We start from the raw sequence: 13,459 nt of genomic DNA, 5'->3' as shown, positions 1-13,459 counted from the left end.
CATTAAACAGCTAGTGGTAGCTGTGACTGCCTGGCAGGGGTCTGGCCCAGCTCCGAGATGAAGGGGCACCCAGGAGCTTGTGGGTGGGGCCCAAGATGCGCCCCAGGCCCCAACTCACCGGTTCTGCTCTTCAAGTTTGGCCAGTAGCTCCAGCTCATCGGGGCTGAGATTCTCGGAGTCAGAAGTGGGGGAGCAGGTGGGGGCCGACAGGGCCTCATGCGACGAGGAGTCGGGGCTCAGCGTGGGGCTCGCCATGGCAGGCAGGGTCGTCAGCTGCGAGGGGGCCGTGTCACAGCTCTGTCTGGGGGCCGGAGACACAAGGGGTCAGCACTGAGCGGGGCACCTGCCCTGTCCTGCTACCTCGGGGGCTTCCCAGATCCAGTCCACTCACTCTGTGCACCCCTAGCCAAACTGACTACAGTACCGACCCCTTCCTGCCCGGACTCTGGCCACCTCTTTGCTTGTGTCGTCAGGCCAGATGCCTGGATGGAGGCAGGAGGACCAAGGCCAGGACCCGAGCAACCCTGCTGTCCCGGGGCCAAGTTCCACTTGGCATCCCAAGTCTTCAGCAGGGCCAAAGAGGAGGCTCCCTGTCCCTCGGGGGCCCCAGGACCCTGCTGGGCATGCGTGGTGTGTAGCTCTTGTGACCCTTCCTGATAGCCTTGGTCCCTGTCCCCACTGCAGCCGGTCGGTTTTGATACCTAGCATCAGCATCTGACCTTCCCCATCTCATCAGCCAAAGTGGGCTGCTGGCACTGCCAAAGCAATTATTCTCTGCTGTTAATTGTCTGGTGCTGCCAAGAACCGGAAGCACTGTCTCCCCTTCGCTGGGAAACCAGGGACACAGTGGAATGCTGGGAATCTGAGCCCTGGAGCTTGTGGGGTGAGTGCGGGCTCGGGTCAGTGACCCGAGCTCCTTGGCCTGTCTTCCCCCTGGTGTGGACACAGCCCTCTCACTGTCTGCCAGCCTCGAGGGAGGCAGGTCAGCGCGGGGTGAGAAGCCCAGGCTCTGGCTCACGTGGACCTGTTTCTGAAGCTGTGTGACCTTGGGCTGGTTGCTTTGCTTCTCAGAGTGTACAGAGTGAGGCTTATACAGAACCCCCTTGGGGGCGGCTGTGAAAGTCAAGTACCGAACTGCACATCACACGCTCAGGACAGTGCCCGGGTTCTGCCCTGCCCTGTGTGGGGTCACCCGTGGAGGCTGGCATGACCTTGGCAGGAGGTTCTAGGGAACAGGAATGGCTATGGGCAGGGAGGCAGGGTCGGGGACAGTGCTCCTTCTGCTCAGTCCTGTGTCGTGATGGCAGGAAGACAAACCTGCTCCCTACCCCGACTCTGGATGCTGTCCTGCTTGCCCCTTCTCTGCACTCTCTGTACCAGGAGTTCCACCTGCTCTGGGCACCCTGGGGAGGTGGCATCTGGTCTTCCAGCAGGTAGGGGGGCAGTGACAGGATGACAGCAGGGCACCTCACACCTGCCTGGCCACCCTCTGGCCACTGGGCACATTCTCACAGCCAGCGCTCAGTCCCGACTGATACCTGAGGGCTCTGGCCAGCTAGACTCCACCCTGGTCACCAGGCCCATTCCAGCCCTCCTTCCCCTGTGTAGCCCTGCCATGGTGGGGGTGGGGGGAGGTCACCATTCTTCTTTTACCCCATGGGAGCCCAGAGCCCTCCCTCCCCAGCACCCATGGTTCCCCAGTGCCACTGGTTCTACCTCTGGCCCACGAGGGCTCCCTGGTCTGTTGGGCACCAACGGCCCTGGCTTTTGGTGAGTTGAACGAACTCTCAGGCAGCAGCTGTCAGCAGAGCCAGGAAACTTCTCTTTCCACTGGCCAGCTGACCAGGGACCACCCACCCTGAGATCAAGCTGCTGTGTGCCGCCTAACTAGGAGTTAATCATTCCTGAAAGAGGGGCGTGGGGGGCCGCTCTGGGGCCTTCTGCAGAGTCAAAGTCTGCAGTCAGCCAGGGCAGAGACGGGGGCTGTGGATGAGAAGTGTTGTATTGGAAGAATCTCCCCGAGCAGGGAGCGTGGATGCTCAAACTTCAGGGTTAGCAGGGTGGGAAAGGGGTGGTGGAGGTGAGGATGGAGACTCAGGACCACAGCTGAATTTGGGGAGCAGGAGGAGCTCAGAGGGAGACCACATGTGGCTGTGCAGCAGTGGGGACCCAGCCCTGGAGTAGCCAGCCCCTCCCTCTCTCCAGCAAAGAACCTGCAAGAATGGGTCTGCTCTGGGTCTCTGAAAAAACCAGGGCCATCTACTAGCAGAGTTTGTTCTGCTCTTTACCACATATGAATGTATATTTCATTGAGGAAATAAAGAGTATGAAATACACAGGCCTGGAATTTGCAGTCTGAGATGCAGGAACCTCCTGGTCCTTCAGGAGCTTGCTTCCAACTAAGCCCGGCGTGCTCCAAACACTGCTCAGCCCTGGAAACCACCCTTCTGATGCACAGGCACACACGGACACACACACGTTCACACGCACTCTCATATGCTCACTCACACAGAATGCAATCACATACTCACACGCAACTCACACACACACCCATATTCTCTCCAACACATGCACACTCACACACTCATATACGCTCACACACATGCACGCACATGCACTCACACACATACTCAGACACATGTGTATTCTTACACACATATTTGCACGTACACTCACTCTCACATGCACTCACACACCCTCACACTCACTTACAGACTCTCACTCAGATTCACCCACACACACTCATACACTCACATGCACACTCACATTTGCACACTCACATGCCCACTCACACACGTACACTCACATACATGCATGTTATATACCCTCACTCATAACACACTGATACTCTCACATGCACATGCATACACATAGTTATACACTTGCTCACATGCACTCACATACTCACACACTCACACTTTCACCTACACACTCATACTCTCACACACATACACTCACACCCATACACATATGCACACTCATACACTCTCACATGCATTTATACACACACACACTCAGCCACACACTCCCATTCACACACTCACACACTCTCACCCACTCACTCTCACACTCATCCACACATTCACCCACACACTCACACTCACCCATTCTCACCCACACTCACCCACTCACCCACACACTCACACTCTCACCTACACACTCACCCACTCTCATTCACACTCTCACACTCTTACCCACACATTCTCACTCACACTCTCTCACCCACACACTCACACACTCACCCACACCCTCACTCTCACCCACACCCTCACTCTCACCCACACCCTCACTCACACCCTCACTCTCACCCACATACTCTCACCCACACCCTCACTCACACACTCTCACCCACACCCTCACACTCTCACCCACACACACTCTCACCCACACCCTCACTCACTCTCACCCACACCCTCGCTCACACTCTCACCCACACACACTCTCACCCACACCCTCACTCGCACACTCTCACAACACCCTCACTCACACACCCTCACCCACACTCTCACCCACACCCTCACTCACACACTCTCACCCTCACTCACACACCCTCACCCACACCCTCACTCACACTCTCACTCACACCCTCACTCACACACTCTCACCCACACCCTCACTCACACACTCTCACCCACACACTCACTCACTCCCACACTCACCCCCACATTCACACGCTCACTCCTGCACTCATACACACACACACACACAGACTTCCTGCACTGACCAGGCCTCACCCCTGGGCACCCAGCTGGTGTGGGGTGGAGGCACTGCTGCCCCAGCCTGTCAGCAGGCCTCCTCCCACTCCAGAGGGGCACAACTCCCGCTGACTCAGTTGTTCATTCCAGCCGTTTCCTGAGAGCTTTCCTGGGCCAGTCACTGTCCTGGGTGTGGGATGTGGAGTGGAATGTGGTGGCAAGGGCATGTGGCCACTCATCCACCCTTGCTGGATGGGCACAGAGGCGCAAAGGCAAGACAGGCCCCCTGAGTGCCTAGGGGCTACCAGCCTCTGCGATGCCATGCCTCGGCCTTCGGGTCTGTCCTCTGAGCCACTCAACTTTCTCAACTTCATCCCTTCGATTCTGCTCCACCTCAGCCCCCCACTTCCACGGCCTGCCCCAGACCCTGCCTGGGGGGTCCTGGCTCCTGCAGAGTGGGCAGTGAGCCACGTAATTCTGTCCCTATTGGCCCCGCCTCCCACCATACCTCCCCAGGGTGGTCCGCAGCTCATGAAGCTGAGCCAGGCTAAAGGGATGGGAGGCCTCTCTCGGTCTGTGGTGCCACCCTCCACCTACCCACTCAGGCCAGAGACCTGGGTGTCACCCTATTTCCTCTCGCGTTCCAGAGTCTGTAAAGTCCACCACCCAAATCTCCCTCCCTCCTGACCTCTCCTCTCCAGCCCCAAAGCTGCTGTCTTAATCCCACCTCCCCACATCCAGTCTGAGCCCAGGGAACACGGTCCTCATTGGGCTCTCTGCCCCTTCCCACGTTCTGTCCACAGGGCCACCAGAGCCACAGAGGAAAGCAGCTCTAATCATGTCCGTCCTACTGTGAGGGTTTGCATGTTGCTGTGATGCTGGAAGAAACACCACGGCAACCAGCAGGGTCACCCACGGTGGACAGGTTGCAGCAGAGCTGCCAGACTAAGACAGACTAGGAAGAAAGGCCTGGAATCTACTTCTGAAAATCAGCCAACGAAAATCATATGGATGACACAGAAGATGTCTGTTATCGTGCTGGAAGATGAGCGCCCTAGGTTGGAAGGCACTCCGAATACACAGTGGCTGCAACAACGGGCTGAAGCGTACCGATGATCGTAAGGAGGGCACAGGACGGGCAACGCTGTGCTGTGTCGTACGTGGAGTTGCCAGGAGTCAGAGTCCACTCGACAGCAGCTAACTACAATAACAACCATGTGATTCACTTGCCCCAAACCTTTTAGCAGTTCTCCATTGCGGGATGGAACCCAAACGCCTTGGCACAACACACAGAACTCGACCGGCCTCGCCTTCTCCCACCCCGAGCCCTCCAGGCACACCAGCTTTCTCCTGCCTGTGCCTCTGCACTTCCCTCTGACTGGGAAGTCATCTGCCAAGACCTGGCTTGAACATTTTTTTCCTGTGAAGTCCTTCCTGCCACGCCCCGTCCCCATTCTGGCTCACTCCTTATCTCTCCCTGGGAACGCCTCCCCTCCTCCTCCCCACCCCAGCGCACAGTATATGGCAACTACTTCCATAAACGCCTTCTTACCTGCCCTACTGAGTCGTGAGAGTTCTGAGGCTAAGGGCCTATCTTCTTAATTTTCCATTCCAAGCCGTAACGCAGCCTCAGGGTGTTGTGGTGGGTCAGTGGGGCCTCACCTTCCAAGAGGAAGACCTGGGTTCGATTCTCAGCCAATGTGCCTAACGCACAGCCGCCACCTGTCTGTCAGCGGAGGCTTGTGTGTTGCCAGGAGGTTGAACAGGTTTCAGCGGAGCTTTCAGACTAAGGCAGAGTAGGAAGAAAGGCCTGGCAATTTCCTTTCAAAAATCTGCCCATGAAAACCCTTCGGATCACAACGGTTCAATCTGTAACTGATCACGGGGATGGCGTGGGATCAGACAGCGTTTGGTTCCGTGGTAGATGAGGTCGCCGTGAGTGACGGGCTGACTCAACAGCAGTTAACAACAAAAATAACAATGCAGCATCTGGCATACAGTAGGTGTTCAATAAACGTATGTTGAATGAATGAAGACAAAAATTTCTGTGCCGCTCAGCCAGGTGATCAAGGTCAGCATCATCAGTGATAAGTCATGTCGAGTGCATGTACCCTTGATAGGATGTGTGAAAACGGCAGTGTACCTCCGTGGGTTTCCTCCCCCTCTAACCTTGAGAAAAACAGCGGACAAACCAAGATTGGGGACATTCTACAAAATCCCTAACCTGTACTCCCCAGAACTGTCAAGGTCATCAAACACAAGGAAAGTCTGAGAAATTCACAGCCCGCAGGAACCTACAAAGACATGATACTAAATGTGACGTAGGATCCTGGGCGGAAAAAGAGACATTAGGGGAAGAGGAAGGAAATGTGAATAAAGCATGAACTTCAGTGATTAACGATGTATCAATTCCAGTTCGTTAATTGTAACAAACGCACCACCCTAATGTAAGATGTTAATAACAGGGGAGATGGGGTGTCCAGTACATGGGAACTCTCTGTGCTCTCTTCGCAATTTTTCTGTAAATCTAACTGTTCTATAAAATAAAGCCTATTTAAAAAATTAAAACAAAACAAAAGGTTCTGGGCTGGTGGAGGCTGACAAGTGAACAACAGCTCTGTCAGAGGAGAAGTGCCATAGCATAGGGAGGTCGCTCACCGAGTCCTTCGGCTCGGCTGTAAGGGAACAAGGGTTCGAACTTGGCTCTCTGACTCCAGGGCCTGTGTTCCAAATCATTCCGCTGCGCCACCGTGCTCTCCGTATTCTTTTTCTTCCGTAATAAGACACAGAATTCACCGTGTGCAGCCAAACCAGTTGCCGCCAAGCCGACTCTGACTTGTGGCGGCCCAACGTGTGTGTCAGAGTACAATTGTGCTCCACAGGGTTTTCAATGGCTGATTTTTCAGAAGGAGATTGCCAGGGCTTTCTTCTGCGGTGCTTCTGGGTGGACTCAAACTGCCAACCTTTCGGTTAGCAGCCGAGCACGTTAACCATTTGTACCACACGGGGACTCTGCCAAGGGCAGTAGGCACTCAGTAAACCACAGTCGTAATTTTTCAGTGGGGTGAGCAAGTGGGTGTGTTGGTGCCATGTTTTACAGCTTGGTATTTTTGGGGCTGGGGAAAAAAAAGACGCCACGTTTCCTCTTAATGTCTATTGCATACCACCCTTCCAGGCCCCTGAGTGGCACGAACTGACTAGTAATCAAAGGGTTGGTGGTTTGAACCCACCCAGCGGCACCACGGAAGAAAAGCCTGGTGATCTGCTTCTGTAAAGACTACAGCTAAGAAAATCCCACGGAGCAATTCTATTTTGTAGCACTCGAGGTCACCATGAGTTGGAAGTGACCTCCTCTACCCCTGGTTTCTGATCCCTCGACTCTAGTAATCACCAGGACACAGACTCAGTTCTGGATCTGAAGCCCTGATAGATACCACATGACCTCAGTTTTGCTCAGCCTGATAGACACCAGCGCGGGCCAACAGACGGTTATGGTCCTGGCTGGCTCTGCCGACTACTGAGGAAATGGCCCAGCCTAGAGTCTCGGGTTCTTTTCCTTGGCAAGAGGTGGGCAACTGACAGGCAAGCTGCCCCTCGGATAACAACGTTGACAGTTGGAACTCAGAGGTCCCTGACTGCCTTCCTCTCGCCCCCTGGTCTAGCTGCTGCTCTGTAATGCTCCACGATGTCTCCACGTTGATGTGACTTCTTCATGGCTTTCCTGAAGTCTGGGTAGCTGATCCCAGATCTCTCGGTCCCCGGTGGCTTGGGTTTAAATCCTTCCTCTGCCACTTTCTATCTTAGGTATGACCTCTTGCTTCAGTTTTTTCCTTTGAAAATAGCGACAGTGGTGGTTCAGTGGTAGAATTTGCACCTTCCATGCAGGAGCTCAGGTTTGAGTCCTGGTCAAGGCACCGCATGCCCAGCTGCCACCCATCTGTCAGTGGAGGCTTGTATATTGCTGTGATGCTGAACTAGTCTCAGTGGAGTTTCCAGACTAAGACAGACTAGGAAGAAAGGCCTGGTGATCTCTTTCCAAAAATCAACCAATGAAAACCCTATGGATCACAGGTCTGATCTGCAACTGATTGTGGGGATGGCACAGGACTGGGCAGAGTTTTGTTCCATCGTGCATGGGGTCGCCATGAGTCGGGGGCCCCACTCGACAGCGGCTAACGACAGCCTCACAGGTCCTCTTGGGAGGAATAAATAAGCTAAGACCTACAAAGTGCTTAAAATAAGGCCTGGGCCATGGTATTTATTCCCTGCTGGATGGTAAATCCCCTCTGCAGGGGCTGGGTGCCTAGCCTACTACTGGGTCCCCAGGACCTAGTTTTACCACCACGCATGGAGCAGGAATGGCACAGTGGTTAAGAGCCTGGCTGCTAACCAAAAGGTCAGCAGTTCGAATCCACCAGCCACTCCTGGGAAACCCTATGGGGCAGTTCTACTCTGTCCTATGGGGTCACTATGAATTGGAATCATTTCAATAATTAAAGCCACCACTCATCTGTCAGTTCTTTGTATTGTGGTGGCTTGTGTGTTGCTGTGATGCTGGAAGCTATGCCATCGGTATTTCAAATACCAGCAGAGTCACTCATGGTGGACAGGTTTCAGCGGAGCTTCCAGACCTAGACAGACTAGGAAGAAAGGCCTGGAAATCTACTTCCAAAAATCAGCCATTGAAAACTCTATGGATCACAACAGAATATTGTCCAATATAGTGCTGGCAGATGAACTCCTTAGGCTGGAAGACACTCAAAATACACAGTGGCTGTCACAATGGACTCAAGCACACCAACGACTGTAAACATGGAGCAGGGCTGGGCAACATTTCGTTCTGGGGAGCATGAGGTCACCATGAGTAGGCGCCAACTTGACAGCAGCTAATAAGAACAACATTCAATGAATATTTATGGAATGAATGAAAAAAATCTTCCCTCCTCAGCAGGCCCGCCCCTTACGCGGTGACCTTGTTTAAAGATTAAACACCATAAAATTATAACCATTATTGGTAATAATAGCACCAGCAGCACCAGCAAACACCTGCGGGCTAAATCCGAGAGGTGGACCGTTACAGCCTGTGGAATTCCTTTCGACCTAAAAAAAAAAGTTTACTACCCTGTAGCCTTACCAGCTTGCTTTCTGCCACCATACCACGTTTGTGCCTGGCAAATCCATTTCTCTATACTTTAGTGCCTCTGAGAATGACAAAGGGGAAAAAACAGAAAAACAGACCAATGGCCGGAGAGTAGACTCTGACTCACAGTGACCCTGTGTGTGTCAGAACAGAACAGTGGAACTGTGCCCCACAGGGTTTTCAGTGGCTGATTCCTCAGAAGTAGATCACGAGGTCTTTCTTCCGAGGAGCCTCTGGGTGGACTTGAACTGTCAACCTTTCAGTTAGGAGCTCAGTGCATTAGTCGTCTGCGCCACCCAGGGACTCTGGGAAAAAACTAAGCCCTCATAAATTCTTCCAGGGACAGAAGAATCAGATAAATGACACCCAGCAAAGGTTCTCGGCTTTTCAAGGCCCAGATGGTATCTTTCCTGCTGTCCTGTGAGCTGCAGAGCCTTCCGGGGTTGGGGGAAGAGGTGAGGTGGGTCAGCCCTGCCTTCGGGAGCTTGGCAAGGAAGACAGGTCAGACCTCCTTTTGTGGAAGGGCCATTCTCCAGGCCCTCTTTCAGAAGTGAGTGTGTAGACTGTCAGCTCCTAAAACCCAACAAGTACTTATGGAGCACCTGCTTTGTGCCTTGTACTCACCAGGGGGACCCGTCACCCACTGCCGTTGAGTCAACTCCCTCATGGCAACCCCATGTGTTACAGAGTAACCCTGTGCTCCAGAGGGTTTTCTTGGCTGTCATCTTACAGGAAGCAGATTGCCAGTTTCTTTCTTCCGTGGTGCCATCGGGTGTGTTGGAACCGGCAACCTTTAGGTTAAGAGTTGAGTGCAATCTGTTTGCACCACCCGGGGACCTTGCTGGGGGCACACCTGGGAACAAAACAGGCATGCGCCCGCCCTGGTAGGACTCAAAGGCTGGTGTGGAGGACCAGACCAGTTAATCAGTTGCTGTCAAGTCAATTCTGACTCATGTAACTCCATGTGTCAGAGCAGAACTGCGCTCCATAGGGTTTTCAATGGCTGACTTTTCTAGTAGACCAGCAGGCCTTTCTTCCGAGGTGACTTTTGGTTAGCAGCCGAGCACTGTTGACAGTTTGCACAACCCAGGGACTCCAGTGTGGGGGACAGGCCTCACTCATATAACCCCACACAACATCACAGTTAGCATGCAGAAAAATGAAGGAAAGGCATAGGTGACCCGTGCCAACAGAGCCTTTGAAATCTCCCTGAAGCCACAGTCTCTGCTCTGGCCCTGCTCTATTCTCCTGACTGACCTTCCTCCTCCTGCCTGTCCATCCAGTGTCCGTCCATCTGTCTGCTAGGCTTCTAGAGTGCGTGTATTGCAAATGTCCTTGAGGAGGGTGGCAAGTGTAGCCTTTCCCAAATTCTTCTAACTACGGAACCCTTTTGCCAGGGAGTGTCCCATGCCACGGTGTGTGTCCCATGGATTGTATTTGGGACACAGAGGCCTGTAGGAGGAGGCCCCCTCTCTGAATGCACTACGCTTATTCCTGCTTCCTGGGCCTCTCTCCAGGAACTTCCACTACCGAGGACCCTTCCCTGCCGTGCCTGCCTGGTGAGTGCATCTCCTCTCCCAGGCCTGTCCATCAGTCCATCCGTCACCCCTGCCTGCTACACACTTTCTCTGCCAGCCCCAGGAATGCGCCGGGCCCTTTTCTCTGCTCCTGCAGCACATACTACATAATTCTGTCTCATAAGTGCACCTGGCAGGTGGCAGGCCGAGGTAGGAAGAGCAAGCATGAGCTGGGCTCCTGGTGCCTCTAGGTTGTTGTGAGGATTAAATGAGATAATAGATAAATGGCACTTGGCATGGAGCCCAGGGCCGAGCCTGATCAGTGTACGCTGCCGGCTTCAGCTCTCGACTCGTGATATGGAGACAGTCTTTAGATGCAGGGCAGGGACCATATCTGACATGTCTCCAAGCCCAGCCCCTGTCTGACTCAAGTCCTGGTACATGGCAGGGCTTCCCACATTTGTGTCCTGTGTGAGGGATGGATGTCCTTGCTCTCCCTTGTATGCCTGCACCTGCCAATGCACACAAATAGTAGGTCTGGGCCCCTAGTCTAGCATAAGACCATGCTGATATAGTTTACAGCTCACTCAGGAGCCTTCTTGTGTTTTCCTAAACAGCTCATGGCTCTGTCCTCACAGAGTCCCACCCTGGGGAGGCTGTGAGGTTTGCTTCCTGGGTGCCACATGACCTTCAGTAAGTGCACAGAGCAAACCTCTCCTCACTTGGTGTCAGGGGTCTATGTGGGGTGTCTGCATGGATAGCAAGCAGCCCCCTACCCCTCAGTCCCCCAGGGGTCCCTGTGAGGCCACATGTCCCACAACAGACCATCTCTCCCCCTCATCCCACCAGTCCCACTTCAAGGTGGCGGCTGGTATCCAGTAAGGCATCATCCTATAATAACCCGGGGGCTGAGGCGGCCAGTGGCTCTGTTAGAATCTACAGACAGGTGACTACACGGGCAGAGGCCACTGTTCCCTTCCACAAAATGCCCAGAGAACATTCAGTGCCATATCCTAACCTCAGTGGGTCAAAGTACTGTGCCAAAGATTTCTGTTTCATTTTCCAGGTGGGGAAGTTGAGGCACTGAGCCAAGATGAGATTTGTCCAGGGCTACCTAGGATACACTGGTGACTATCCACAAGAAAGCCCAGGCCTCTTAATCTGGGGCTTTCTGGGTCATGGGAAGGGCCCCAGACAAGTGGTTATCGGGCTGGGCTGATCTTGGGTCCAACTCATGGGAACTGGGGCTCCTCCTTAAGCCCTGTAGTTGCAGGCACACCATCTCAAATGGCCTGGCTGCTCCTCTCCTGTCTCGCTACATCCGTGTGCCAGGGCCAAGCCATCTGCAATTCCTTCCAAACCACCCGCAGTTGACCACAGAGGCCCAGGGGAATCCACGGGTCAGACCAGAGGGTGAGAACCATGGGGTGGAAGGATGAGTGGGAGGGGGGCTGCATAACAGGTCCTTGAGCTCAGTCACAGCCCGGCCCAGGGACAACACCGAGCAGTCTCCACACTCACGCTCCACCCGAGCCTCTTCAGCACATTTTTCCCTTCTGGAAATATTCCTTAACAAAGAGATGCCTGCTTCTGGCAGGCCAAACCCAGCCCACAGGTCCTAAACGCCAGGATAGAAGGCAGCCGTTTCATTTTGGCAAAGCACACCCATCGTGGGTGAAAGAACCCAGTGGGCCGACAGGAGTCAGTGCAAGAAGCAGCCCCGACCATGGCGCGGGCACTGCAGGCTGAGGCCAGCAGGCGTGATGGGGTCAGGATGCTGGTCCTACCAGTCTGGTCACACTTCAGGACCGGGGCCAGGCACTGTCTGAGCTCCCCACAGAGGGTGGCATAAATTAGGGGGCGGGCAGTGGTTCCTTTTGGGACACTTTGGTGTAGGAGGAGGAGTGAGTCTCCTTCCCTTTGAAGAAGGCAAATCAGGCTGAGATGGATAAAGGGGCTGGTGCCCACGGGGCACTAGGAGATTCTGGGTCCCTGCCACCCTCCAGGGCACCAGTGCAGCGTCTGGTCCAGGGAGGCTGGTGTGGCTGGGTAGGCTGGTTACCTGGAGCAGGCCAGTCCCCTACAGTCTCTGAATCTCTGCTTGAACTGTGACCTGTTGGGAGCTCTGGGAGGGTCTGGTCAGGTGGGACCCAGGGCAGTGTAAGTGCTGAGGGTCGTCCTCTGTGTGCGTGTGCGTGGTGTGTCTGTGTACGGTGGGGGATCTATGTGGAACATTCTGGGTTTCTTGTATATGCTGGAGGATCCAAGTGTCTGTGGGACTCTGGAATGCGTGTTGGCATCTCCTGGTGTCTCTGTGTTGGGGGTCTGGGTATCTGTCAGTATAAGTAGTTGGGGCTCAAGGCTATCTCTCTGTGTAGAACTGGAGGCTCCCAGATATATGTGTGTGTGTGTGTGTGTGTGTGTGTGTGTATGTGTGTGTATGTGGGTGGGTGGGTGGGTGAGTGGTTCCTGAATGACTGTTGGGTGGTCCTGAGCATGAGGTGAAGGTAGGTTTTTAGGAAGATGGGTCAGGATCAGGGGTGTGTGTGACGTTACTGGAGTGTGCTGGGAGGATATGGAAGGAGGATTTGGGGGGTGCCCTTGAGCCTCCCGTTGCTGGGAGTAGGAGGTGGGCCAAAAGGCTGAGGAGAGGCCTGTGGCAGGACTCCTGATTTCCAGAGACTAGAGAGGGGTCCTGTGGGATCAGAAGGGTGGGAGCAGGCCCTGAGGCCACCTCCTTGGGGGTGGGGGCAGGTCTGGTCCAGGTCAGAGGATGGTACAGTGAGGGGAGGATGGTGTGGCAAGGGTTCTGCAGGGGTGTCTTGAGGGATCTGGACAGAGGGTGTGTGGGGGTCCTGGGCAGAGCGGGGCCCTTTTGGGGGTGGGCGGGTCTCCGGGTGGGGGTAGGGGGAGGCTTGAAGGGTCTGGGGAAGGGTCCTGAGGGTCAGGGGGGAGGGTGGGCGGGGGTCATGGGCCTGAAAGACCTTCACAGGAAGGGGGGCGTAGTGGGAGGTGGGTGGTCCCGAGGGATTCGAAAGGGGTGCGGAGCGATGGGGAACGAGGGTGGGCGGGGGTCAGGGCCCGAGGACGAGGGTGCGGGACTCCCA

General features: G+C 54.6%; 1 protein-coding gene across 3 annotated transcripts in view; it reads right to left on the bottom strand.

Moving 5' to 3' along the window:
* Positions 1-13,459, bottom strand: part of EVI5L (ecotropic viral integration site 5 like) — a 30,899-nt gene that overhangs the window by 17,268 nt on the left and 172 nt on the right. The window contains exons 1-2 of one of the 3 annotated variants that reach the window (XM_064280496.1): positions 5,248-12,775; positions 119-301 (exon numbers count right to left, since the gene is read on the bottom strand). In XM_064280496.1, coding sequence (XP_064136566.1) covers positions 119-255 — 137 coding nt within the window. In that variant the 5' untranslated portion in view covers positions 256-301; positions 5,248-12,775. Of the gene's footprint in view, positions 1-118; positions 12,776-13,459 lie in introns of those variants that run through there. The other 2 variants (XM_064280495.1, XM_064280497.1) reach the window with 2 other exon arrangements.

Source organism: Loxodonta africana, chromosome 3 (genome assembly GCF_030014295.1).
Source record: "Loxodonta africana isolate mLoxAfr1 chromosome 3, mLoxAfr1.hap2, whole genome shotgun sequence".
Classification (NCBI taxonomy): Eukaryota; Metazoa; Chordata; class Mammalia; order Proboscidea; family Elephantidae; genus Loxodonta; species Loxodonta africana.
Note: the sequence above shows the minus strand (reverse complement) of the source record. Positions and strands in the feature narration are given on the sequence as shown.